We start from the raw sequence: 12,449 nt of genomic DNA on the forward strand, positions 1-12,449 counted from the left end.
ATGTTGCAAATGGTGCAGCAATCTTGTCACTTGCTTCCCATTGTAACCTGGGGTTATCCGGTTTGGCCCCAGGGACTTAGCCATCCAAATGTTTTTAAAAAGTTCCAACGTGTCCTTTTTCTTAACCTTGACATGTTCCAGTATATCAGCCTGTTCTGTGCTCTCTTCACATTCAAAGTCCCTCTCACTGGTGAAGTATTCATTAAGGATCTCTCCTACTACCTCTGATTCCAGACACGTTTCCTCTTTTCATCTCCTTGCTGTAGTCACCTTGTTTTTCACATACGTATATAGAATGCCTTTGGATTTTCCTTCATCTTACTTGCCAACATCTTCTCACGTGCCCTATTAGATCTCCTAAATCCCCTAAGCTCCTTCCTGGCTACTTTATAATTTCCCTTTTTGCTCCCTAAAGCTTCAGCATGCTTCCTTCTTCCTTTTTACTAAATGTTCAACCTCTCTTGCAACTATGGTTCCTTTCCCTCCCTCAACTGGATAAAGCTATCTAGAACCCCATGGAAGTGTTCCTTAAAAAATTTCTACATTTTCATCGTACATTTCCCTGGGAACATGTTGCTAATTTACTCTCCCAAGTTCTTTCATAATTCTTCCTTTCCCAATTAAATACTTTCCCATACCATCCGCTCCGATCTCTCTCTAAGGCCATGGTTAAGATCAGCGAGTTGTGGTCACTGTCTCTGAAATGTTTGCCCACCGAGAGATCTGGCACCTTACCAGTTCCATTTACTTAGAGGTTTTAATGGGGCAGAATTTATTAACTGGTATCCTGGATACAACTAATAAATTTCAGCCCCATCTAAACCCCTTGCATTAAGGAGGTGTCAATTAATATTAGCGAAGTTGAAGTAGTGACTGAAGTTACACCTACTTGAAAATTAATTAAAATGTTGAACAAAATATTGGATGTATAAGTGCTCAAAAGGCTGTAGAAAGTGTGTGGATGGGAAGAGGAGGAATGGAAGTGCACGGCATTGGTAATGTCCTTGTATGGGATGATACAGAGTGATTCAACACAGAAGCAGGTTCTTCAATCCAACCTATCCATGTTCAGCAAGTGCTCTTTTGAGTTAGTCCCACTTATCTGAATTTGGGCCATACAACTCAAAGAACCTTTCCTTTCTATATACCTGCCCCAAAAGTCTTTTAAATATTGTATTTGGGTAAGTGTAGGGGGGCTTGGAAGTTCCAAATTGCCAGAAGCAAAATAAAAAAGCAGAGAAAACAATCTATTGAAGATGAAGGACAAAAATCCACCTGTTGTAAAATTAAAGTTTCCAAGACCAAGACGACTTTTGAACCAGGTTTTAATAAAAGCAGCGTTGTTGAGAAGGTCACTGAATGCAGTAAATGAGTTTGATTACTATTGCTTTCATTCCATGACTAAGCCTTCCCTGGTAATGCTCTGCAACTCTTCCTCTGCTACATTGACAGTTGCTTTGGTGTTGCTTCATTCACCCATGGTGAGCTCGTCAATTTCATCAACTTTGCCTCCAACTTCCACCCTGCCCTTAAATTAACTTGGTCAATTTTTGACATCTCTTTTCCCCTTCTGGATTTCTGTCTCCATTTCTGGAGACAAATTGTTGACCAGCATTTTTTGTAAACCTACAGATTCCCATAGTTACCTTGACTCTACTTCTTCCCACCCTACCTCCTGTAAAAATGTTATTCCCTTTTCTCACTTCGCCTCCACTGCATCTGTTCACAGGAAGCCGCTTTACAGGATATCAGAGATTTCCTCCTCCTTCAAAGAAAGTGGTTCCCTTCTTCCATCATTGATGCTGCCCTCAACAGCATCTCCTCCATTTCCCCAACATCCACACTCACCCCTTCTTTCCACTGCTTTAACAGAGTAGAGCTCCTCTTGTTCTCACCTATCACCCTATGAGCCTCTACAACCAGTACATCATCCTCTGCAACTTCAGCCATCATCAAAGAGATCCTACCAGTAAGCATATCTTTACTTCCCCCACACCTCCATTTTCCAGTGATCATTCCCTCTGAGATTCCTGTGTCCATTCATCCCTCCCCACTAATCTCCCTCTCAGCACTATTCCCTGCAAATGACCAAAGTGCTACACTTGCCCTTTCACCTCCTCCCTCACCTCCATCAGGGCCTCAAACAATCCTTTCAGGTGAGGCAACACTTCACCTGCAAATTTGCTGGGATAATCTATCATGTCCAGTGCTCCCAATGCAGCCTCCTCTACACTGGTGAGACCCATCATAAATTGGGGGACCTCTTAATTAAGCACTTCCACTCCATTTGCCACAAGTGGGTCTTCCCCGTGACCAAACATTAACTCCAATTCCCATATGTCGGTCCAGTGCCTTCTTTTGTGCCACGATGAAGCACCCTCAGGATAGAGGAATAACACCTTACATTCCATCTGAGTAGCCTCCAACCTGATGGCATGAATATAGATTTTTTCTGCAGGTAAAAAAAAAAATTCCCTCCCTGTCCCCTCTTTTTCTGTTCCCCATTCTGGCCTCTTAGCTCTTCTCAACTCCTTATCACCTCCCCTGGGTCCCTTCCACTTCCCTTTCTTCTATGGTCCACTCCCTTCTACAGCCCTCATCTTTCCTATCCACCTGGCTTCATCTATCACCTTCTAGCTATCTTCTTTTCCTTCCTCCCCCCCCCCCTTTTTATTCCTTTCCAGTCCTGAAGAAGGGTTTTAAACCAAAATATTGTGGGTTTATTCATTTCCACAGATGCTGCCTGACCTGCTGAGTTCCTCCAGCTTTTTGTGTGTGTTGCTCTGGATTTCCAGCAGCTGCAGATTTTTTTTGTCTGTATCTTAGCCGTGTTGCCTGGTTTGATGCAATCCAATTGATACAACTGCCATTGTCTTAACGTTTGGCTTTTCCAAATGCAATCCCTTAGTCTGTGGAGCAGCCTGTTCAATTTACTGCTTGAAATTTACAAAAATCTGAAGGCTAATTGCAAGCTACCTGAGCATATGTACAGATACAGAACTGAAGCTTGGTTCTTGTTTGAATTAATATCTGTTATATTTGCATAACTCTAGAATACTCCCTAACATACCCTGACGAAATTTGTCCCAGGAAGGCCACATTTTAAGGAATGTCTGATTAAGCGGGGCAGTGAAAATGCCCTTCACTTTGGCTTCCTTCCCCGTTACTAACCTGCGTGTACCTACGTATTTACACTATCTAACATCCCTAATTGGCTATCTACAAGACTGCACAGAGATGGCAGTAAAACATTCCAGAAATTTGATCTGATCATTTTCACCCCTTCAATCTCTGATAGTTAAAACTATTAGTATGGCTGTTAGTAGTTACTCTGTGGGCAGGGTCACAGCAAAGTAACTGTTTCAGGTTCATGCTCTGAAAGAAGATTATCAATATGATCCTGACAACCAGTCTTTTTAATCTATCTACAGTATGGTTGGGGTGATCTCTTTCAAATAGCTAATGAGGACCTCACCCTGGTGGCACCTCCTCCTGTACTGGCCTTTTGATTGCTGGCCCAACCACTGAAAGGACCCAGCTTATTTGTGTCGACTCCCTATTCAGCTGTGGTGGCTGGCTTCTGATATGTGATAGTGTGTGAGGTACCATTCTGGATGCCAGAGGACTGTGTGTATACTCATTTGAGGGAACAGTATAGTGGCATACTTACTTGTGAGTGTGTTTGTGTGCTTTAGAGTAAGTTTGAAACCTTGGTAACAAATAACCTACCAAAGGTACATCTTTGGAACGTGGGCGGAAACTGGACCACCTAGAGGAAACCCTAGGGACAGGGTTGAGTAGCCTTGAGATTTATAATGAGAAAACTGACAAGAGACAAGCAATATGGCTTACCCCAGAAGTGTACAGGAAATTAATTAAAATGGAATTGGACACTGACTCTGTTATTTCAGTCATTCCATAAAATGAGTTTGAATGGCATTTCAAAGATACTGAACTGAAACCTGCAGATATCCAGCTAAGAGCATGTACGGTACTGGAGAAAAAAATAACTCCTGTGGAAATGACATTCATAACAGTGAAATACAACCACCAACAAGCGACACTGGGTATGTACGTGGTAAAAACTGGATGGCTAGCATTGTGGGGCCACAACTTGATTGGAGATTCATCCACTATTTGCATGCCATATCCCCTGCAGTAGTCAACTGAAAGCAAATTAAGAAAGCTACTGGATGATGCCAGAACAGTGCTCAAGGATGGCTTTGGAAAACTCAAACATATCAAAGGTAAAATAGTGTTAAATGAAAATGCCATACCACATCCAAGTTTTACAAAGCTTGCCCAGTTTCTTATACAATCTGTGATAAAGTAGCCAGCAAGCTAGATCGCATGGAGGCTGAAGGAATTCTTACCAAGGTTCAGTGGAGCTCATTGGCAATGCCAGTGGTTCAAGTAGCCATGCAGGGTGGGTCTGTCAGGATCTGTGGTGATTTTGTCACCATCAAACCAGCACTGAAAGTGGATAAATACCTTCTGCCCAGGATAGAGAAGACTTGTAATTACAAAGAAAGCACAGATTACAACGATGGGGGAGCATTGGCTTTGTGATCCATTTAGGAACTCGCCGATCTAACACTGAACATCAAAGTAGGAGTAGGTCACTTAGCCCCTTTGATCTGCTACATCATTCAACAGGGACATTGCTGTCTTTTACCAGATCTTTATTTTTCTGCACCAACCTCATACACTTCAAAATCCAAAAATCCAGTTGACCTGCCAATGAAATGTGGAGGAAAACTGCTGGGAAGTTGAGCATTAGGGCTCATTGCTTTGTTAATTCCCTGACTGCTATTGTTCTGTCCCTTTGGCTGCTGGCTAAATTATCACTGCCCATTGCTTCAAGGTGCCAAGGGGAACTGGGGCTAGGCAAGTTGTCAAATCTTCCAGCCCGTACCATTTTTGTTTCTGACATTAGTGAAAGACAAATCAGTATTCCCCATGTACGTCAAGGAAAACTTCTTGATATTCAGTTTTGAGGCAGGATTAGACCTTTCCTCTCTCCAGATCTTTGCTGGTTTTTGGGACACATTATTGCTATCTTAAACAAGATTATGTTGTAATTTTTTATTTCTAAAGCAGAAATACATGAATTAAAAACAAAATCAATACTGTTTGTTTCAAATTATTACACTAATTTTTGAAGTACACTTCTCTATCAATTCAACTTCAAAAATTCTGAATATACCTTGACTGGTACATTTAACAGACTAGGATTCATACCTTTCTTTAATTTTTAGTTGATGCCTTCTAATAATAAAAAAATGGCACCACAGTTGTTTACTCAATATAACCATACAAGTAAATATGCACAACTCACAGAAGCTCAACTATTGGCATTATTTAGTCATAGCATTTAAAAAATGACATTACAATGTGACTACATGATATTACATAAACACTTATCACAGTTGATTAAATGAGGATTAAATGCACTGCGTTCCAACAAGTATAATGTCACCGATGTGTGATCAGTGTCGGAAATAACATCTGATTTTCAGGCACCTGTTCTAAAGTTAAAGACAATAATCAAGAGCAGAAGGTACCAAGACATCTTGTTAAATAAAATAATATTTGATTAAATAAATCAGTTGCTGATTTGCTTGCAAACCTTGCCTTTGTGATACTGCACTAATGGTAATATGCATGAAAAAAGTTAAGTCAATACCAAAATAGGTTCAAAAGCATTTATACCATTAACCAAATTCCTGTCATCTTTAAGCATTCAACTACTAAACTTTTGAGGAGTTAAATCTTATATTAATTTTAATATTCTAATACAGTTTAAAATTAATCTTGTGATATAAGCAGATGCAAATGGCAGCTCCCTAGAAATAAAGTTATTCATCCTACCCTGTTAGCATTACAAAAAGGTACATTTCAGGTGAGGCCAATTCGAAATGCAGATACATTTTAGAAATGTACATACAACTGAATTGATGAATAGAAATTTAAGCTGCAGTATGTTGCTGTTCATTCTATCAGTTTGGTAAACCTCTTACAGCAACTGAGTAAGTACAATGGATTCTGGATAGTTGGGCCATCAGTTAATCAGGACAGCTGGTTAATTTGGACAACTTTCAAAGAACAAAAACTAGTTGAGAAAATAACCAGGATTCCCTTTGTTTATTTGGGATACCATGTCGCTTAATTAGGACAGGAGACCACTGCTGAACAGTTTCTAACTAGTGTTAATTGGGTGCACTCGTGTGGCCATTAAGACACTACACCATGCTTGGTGTGATCAGTTTTTAAAAGCATCAGTTGCGTGTGCTTGTGTTCACAAGGCAGTGATTTTTGTCACTGATAGTTGGCGAGAAATAAGGCAATTCAGAATAGCTTTGCTCACTACAGTTTCAAGCATTCAGGCATGGAGTTTCCTAGAAATGGCTGGGAATGAAAATGAAATGATTTCACTATTTCAACAAGCTAGGCACTACAAAGAATTAAGGTTTTGATTATCATTTTGAAAGTTGCAATGAAAGTGATGATTTGGAGAATGCAATTGTTGAAAGCATTGTATGAAAGCAGTCCACTATTGGCACAAATGGACTGTCTGTGCTGATTTTGTCATTTACAGTTAATCAAAAAATACACATGGCAGCATACTGGATGAATACCTCTGTTGATAACTACGAGGAACTAGTATACAGTTTTATAGTACTACAGTGATATTGGTAGTGTTCTGAATTAAAAACACAATATGTTACTTGGTTAAACAGTATTTTGTTTTTTTTTTAAATACCTTTTTAACTATTTCCATGAAATGTCAGCCAATTGGGGCAGCTGCTTAATTGGGCCAAAATATACTGGTCCTGATGTGCCTAATTAACCAGAATGCATGGTATGTGATGAATGCACTTAGTTGTTATAAATACTGGATGATAATACCCTGATCTAAAAGATCAAGAAAGAAAATGTAAAGGGGGACATACTAGTATTAAATTATTATTGATTTTGGCTCACTTATATCAAATTAATCTAATTAGATAATTCAGGTTTGGATAAACTGCAGAATTGTGCCCGATGGCAATAATAGATATAAAAATTAAAATGTAGCTTATTATTATAAATTTAACTGAATAGCATATTCACTATCCTCTACATAGCACCATCCAGAGACAGAGAAGCAGTTTCAGCGACAGGTTACTATTGATGCAATGCTCCTCAGACAGGATGAAGAGGTCAATACTCCCCAATGCCATTAGGCTTTACAATTCTACCGCCAGGACTTAAGAACTTTTTAAAAGCTATTATTAATGCTTTTTGAGATAGTGATTTAGATGCATATCATATTTTTTTTACTGAGTTAAGTATTGTATGTAATCAGTTTTGCTACAACAAGTGTATGGGACATTGGAAAAAAGTTGAATTTCCCTATGGGGATGAATAAAGTATCTATCTATCTATCTATATTAGTGCTGTATATATAAAGTATTACTAGCTTTTAAAGAAATATTTAATTAGAGATAAAAACAACATTTTTCATCATAAATTTGAAGTCAATACATATAATGTGCGCTGTGTCCATGCCTTTATGTAACATCAGTCAGTCAGTTAATGCCATGCCCTCTACTGGCTGTTCATTTCGGATGCTCATCCAGCTAACTTATATACGGTCATCTGAGACACACACATCATCTGCCAATGTTTCAATTTTTGACCAATTACGATCTTTCTTTGCGGCAAGATCAACCAAATAGGATCGCCAGTGGGCATTTCGGTCATGGACCTAAAAGTAAAACAAAATACACATAAAGTTAATAGATATAATCTGAGATGACTATTAAAAAGGTTGTGGTTATTATTAACAGTTTGAAGAGATGCTCAGCAGGAATAAAATAACATGCACTGGATGCAGTATGAATAGTTTATGCCTTCCAAGAAAGAAAGTGCATTCTATAGGCCCTCTTGGTGGCTAAATAATTCTTGTCAGGTGTCAAAGTAAGCTTCTTGGGCATAGCAGTTGGCACATCACTTTTCAGCATCAGCTAGCGATCAATAATTTGGGATCAATTCCCACAACTGCCTGTGAGGGATTTATACATTCTCACCGTGACCGCGTGGGTTTCCTCTGGGCGCCTTGATTCCCTCCCATGTTCCAAAGATGGGCGGTCAGGGTTAGTGAGTTTTGTACTTGCTATGTAGTCACCACTTCCCTAATACAAAGCAGTTCAAGTAATGTAATTTGGCATTTAAGAAACTTTTTACACCAATCATGCCTTTAAGAGGAAGAATTTATGTAGAGTAAAGCCAGATGAAGGATTCCAGACAGTGTAAAATATTCCTTAGTAACTTTTAAAATACATTTCCTCTTCACCACCATCTCCTCCGTCTGGTGGAACTGGTCCTCACCCTCAATAATTTCTCCTTCGGCTCCTCCCACTTCCTTCAAACCAAAGGTGTAGCTATGGGCCCTCACATGGGTCCCAGCTATCCCTGCCTTTTTGTCTGCTATGTGGAACAGTCCACATTCCAAGCCTACACTGATATCACTCCTCAACTCTTCCTACTCTGCATTGATAACTGCATTGGTGCTGCGTCCTACACCCATGCTAAGCTAATCAATTTCATCAACTTTGCCTCCAACTTCCACTGTACCTTCAAATTTTCTTGGTCCATTTCCGACACCTCCCTCCCCTTTCTCAAACTCTCTGTCTCTATCTCTGGAGACGATGTATCTACTGATACCTTTTATAATCTCACTGATTCTCTCAGCTTCCCATCCTGTCAATTGTAAAAGTAACATCCCCTTTCTCACAGTTCCTCCATCTGCACCGCATCTGCTCTCAGGATGAGGCTTTTCATTCCAGAACTTCTAAAATGTCTTCCTTCTTCAAAGAAAGGGTCTTCCCTTCCTCCACCATCAATGCTGTCCTCACCTGAATCTCTTCCATATCGCATACATCTGCCCTCACCCTCATCCACCCACAACCCCACCAGGGATAGGATTTCTTTTGTCCTCACCTACCACTCCACCAGCCTCCGCAACTAGCATCTAATTTTCCATAACTTCCACCATCTCCAACAGGATCCCACCACAAAGCACATCTCCCTCCCACCCACCACTTTCTGCAGGGATTGCTGCCTACATACTCACTTGTCTGCTCCTCCTTCCCCACTGATTTCCCTCCTGGTACTTATCCTTGCAAATGGAACAAGTGACACACCTGCCTCTACACCTCCTCCCTCACTACTATTCAAGGCTCCATGCAGTCCTTTCAGGTGAGGTGACACTTTTAGTGTATCTGGTGCTCCCAGTGTGGCCTCCTGTATATTGGTGAGACCCGATGTGAACTGGGAGACTGCTTCGCTGAGCACCTACCAGAAAAAGTGGGATCTGATGGTAGCCACCCATTTCAATTCTGCTTCTCATTCCATTTTGACATGTCAGTCTATAGCCGCCTCTACTGCTGCAATGAGGCCACACTCAGATTGGAGGAGCAACACCTTCTATTCTGCCTGCGTAGCCTCCAACCTGATGGAATGAACATCTATTTCTCAAACTTCTGGTAACTGCCCTGTTCCCTCCACCATTTCCCATTCCTGTCTCTCTCTTACCTCACCTCCATCTGGTGCTCCTTCTCCTTCCCTTTCTTCTATGGTCTTCTATCTTATCTAGCCCTTTATCATCTTAAACAATCAACTTCCTAGCTCTTTACCCTCTCATGTTTTCACATATCCCCTACCACCATGTACTTCTTTTCTCCCCCTACCTTTTCACTCTGACTTCTTTCTTTGCAGTCCTGATGAAGGGTCTCAGTCTGAAACGTCAACTGCTTACTTTTTTCCCCCATAGAGGCTGCCTGGCCTGCTGAGTTCCTCTAGTATTTTGAGTGTGTTGCTTTGGATTTCCAGTATCTGCAGATTTTCTCATGTTTGTTGTAATACTTATGTTTAGACCACGAAATTCTTGATTTTCATGTTCCTTATCCTCATCAGCCACTTTATTCAATCAGCCCTCCTTATCCGCGAGGGATTGGTTCTGGGACCCCTCGCGGATACCAAAATTCGCGGATGTTCAAGTCTCTTATTCAACCTGTGTCAATATGGTGGATCTTAGGACCCAGCGGAACCCCAGACCTTATTTAACCTGTCTCAGTGCGGTGGACCCAAATTCCATCAGTATGTGGACTTTGCAACGAGGGGGGAGAACGCGTTGGACCTGGTTTACACAAACATCCCTGACGCGTACCGGGCAGAGCCCCTCCCCCACCTCGGATACTCAGACCACATCTCTGTTATGCTAATCCCAGCATACAGACTGCTCGTCTGGCGCTCCAGACCAGTTCAGAAGCAGGTGAAAACCTGGCCAGTAGGAGCCATCTCTGCTCTTCAAGACTGCTTTGAGAACACTGACTGGCACATGTTCAGGGAGGCTGCAACCGATGGCGACTCTACCAACTTAGAGGAGTACACAGCATCAGTGACCAGCTACATCAGCAAGTGCATTGATGATGTTACTCTGTCCAAGACTATCACTCTACGTGCCAACCAGAGGCCATGGATGACCGCAGAGGTGCGTGAGCTGCTGAGGTCCCGTGACTCCGCCTTCAGATCAGGCGACAAGGCAGCTTTAACAACAGCAAGGGCCAAACTGTCCCGAGCCATCAGAGGGGCAAAGCGTGCACATGCTCAGCTAATCCACAGTTATTTCCAGGACAGCAGTGACACGCGGTGCATGTGGAAGGGCATCCAGGACATCACCAATTACAAGACAACATCACCTGACTGTGCAGGTGATGCCTCCCTCCCAAATGCGCTAAATAATTTCTACGCCTGGTTTGAGGCGGAAAATAACGTGGCGGCGAGGAAGTCCACCCCTCCTACGAATGACCAGGTGCTGTGTCTCTCCGTGGCCGACGTGAGAAGAACCCTGTGCAGGGTCAACCCACGGAAGGCTGCTGGACCAGACAACATTCCTGGTAGAGTGCTCAGAGGATGTGCAGACCAGCTAGCAGATGTTCTCACTGACATCTTCAACATCTCCCTGAGCAGCGCCACCATTCTAACGTGCTTCAAGGCCGCCACCATCGTCCCCGTGCCGAAGAAGTCTTAAGTGTCCTGCCTAAATGACTACCATCCGGTTGCACTTACATCCATCATCATGAAGTGTTTCGAGAGGCTCGTCATGAGGCATATCAAGACCCTGCTGCCCCCCTCACTGGACCCCCTACAGTTTGTGTACCGTCCCAACCGCTCAACAGATGACGCCATTGCCACCACCCTCCACCTGGCCCTAACCCACCTGGACAAAAAAGACACATACGTTCGGATGCTGTTCATAGACTTTAGTTCAGCATTCAACACAATCATCCCTCAGAAACTGATTGGAAAGCAGAGCCTATTGGGCCTGAACACCTCCCTCTGCAACTGGATCCTAGACTTCCTGACTGGGAGACCTCAGTTAGTCCAGATCGGGAGCAGCATCTCCAACACCATCACACTGAGCACAGGGGCTCCCCAGGGTTGTGTGCTCAGTCCACCGCTGTTCACTCTGCTGACCCACAACTGTGCTGCAACACACAGCTCGAACCATATCATCAAGTTCGCCGATAACACGACCGTGGTGGGTCTCATCAGCAAGAACAACGAGTCAGCTTACAGAGAGGAGGTGTAGTGGCTAACGGACTGGTGCAGAGCCAACAACCTGTCTCTTAATGTGAACAAAATAAAAGAGATGGTTGTTGACTTCAGGAGGGCACGGAGCGACCACTCCCCGCTGAACATCGACGGCTCCTCAGTAGAGATCGTAAAGAGCACCAAATTTCTTGGTGTTCACCTGACGGAGAATCTCACCTGGTCCCTCAACACCAGCTCCATAGCAAAGAAAGCCCAGCAGCGTCTCTACTTTTTGCGAAGGCTGAGGAAAGTTCATCCCCCACCCCCCATCCTCATCACATTCTACAGGGGTTGTATTGAGAGCATCCTGAGCAGCTGCATCACTGCCTGGTTCGGAAATTGCACCATCTCGGATTGCAAGACCCTGCAGCGGATAGTGAGGTCAGCTGAGAAGATTATCAGGGTCTGTCTTCCTGCCATCACGGACATTTACACTACACGCTGCATCCTCACAGGAAACAGCATTATGAAGGACCCCATGCACCCCTCATACAATCTCTTCTCCCTCCTGCCGTCTGGGAAAAGGCTCCGAAGCATTCTGGCTCTCACGGCCAGACTATGTAACAGTTTCTTCCCCCAAGCTATCAGACTCCTCAATACCCGAAGCCTGGACTGATACCTTGCCCTACTGTCCTGTTTATTATTTATTGTAATGCCTGCACTGTTTTTGTGCACTTTATGCAGACCAGTGTAGGTCTGTAGTCTAGTGTAGCTTTCTCTGTTTTTTTTTTATTACGTAGTTTGGTCTAGTTTTTTGTACTGTGTCATGTAAACCATGGTCCTGAAAAACGTTGTCTCATTTTTACTAT

General features: G+C 42.7%; 1 protein-coding gene across 1 annotated transcript in view; it reads right to left on the minus strand.

Annotated features, from left to right (window-relative positions):
* Window positions 1–5,070: 5,070 nt before the first annotated feature.
* The window catches only part of LOC140730631 (uncharacterized), a 37,864-nt gene continuing 30,485 nt past the window's right edge, over window positions 5,071–12,449 (minus strand). The window contains exon 7 of the mRNA XM_073051350.1: window positions 5,071–7,750. Within this exon, the coding sequence (XP_072907451.1) occupies window positions 7,628–7,750 (123 nt within the window). The 3' untranslated portion in view covers window positions 5,071–7,627. The remainder of the gene's footprint in view (window positions 7,751–12,449) is intronic.

The sequence above is a fragment of the Hemitrygon akajei genome, chromosome 7 (assembly GCF_048418815.1).
Source record: "Hemitrygon akajei chromosome 7, sHemAka1.3, whole genome shotgun sequence".
Taxonomy (NCBI): Eukaryota; Metazoa; Chordata; class Chondrichthyes; order Myliobatiformes; family Dasyatidae; genus Hemitrygon; species Hemitrygon akajei.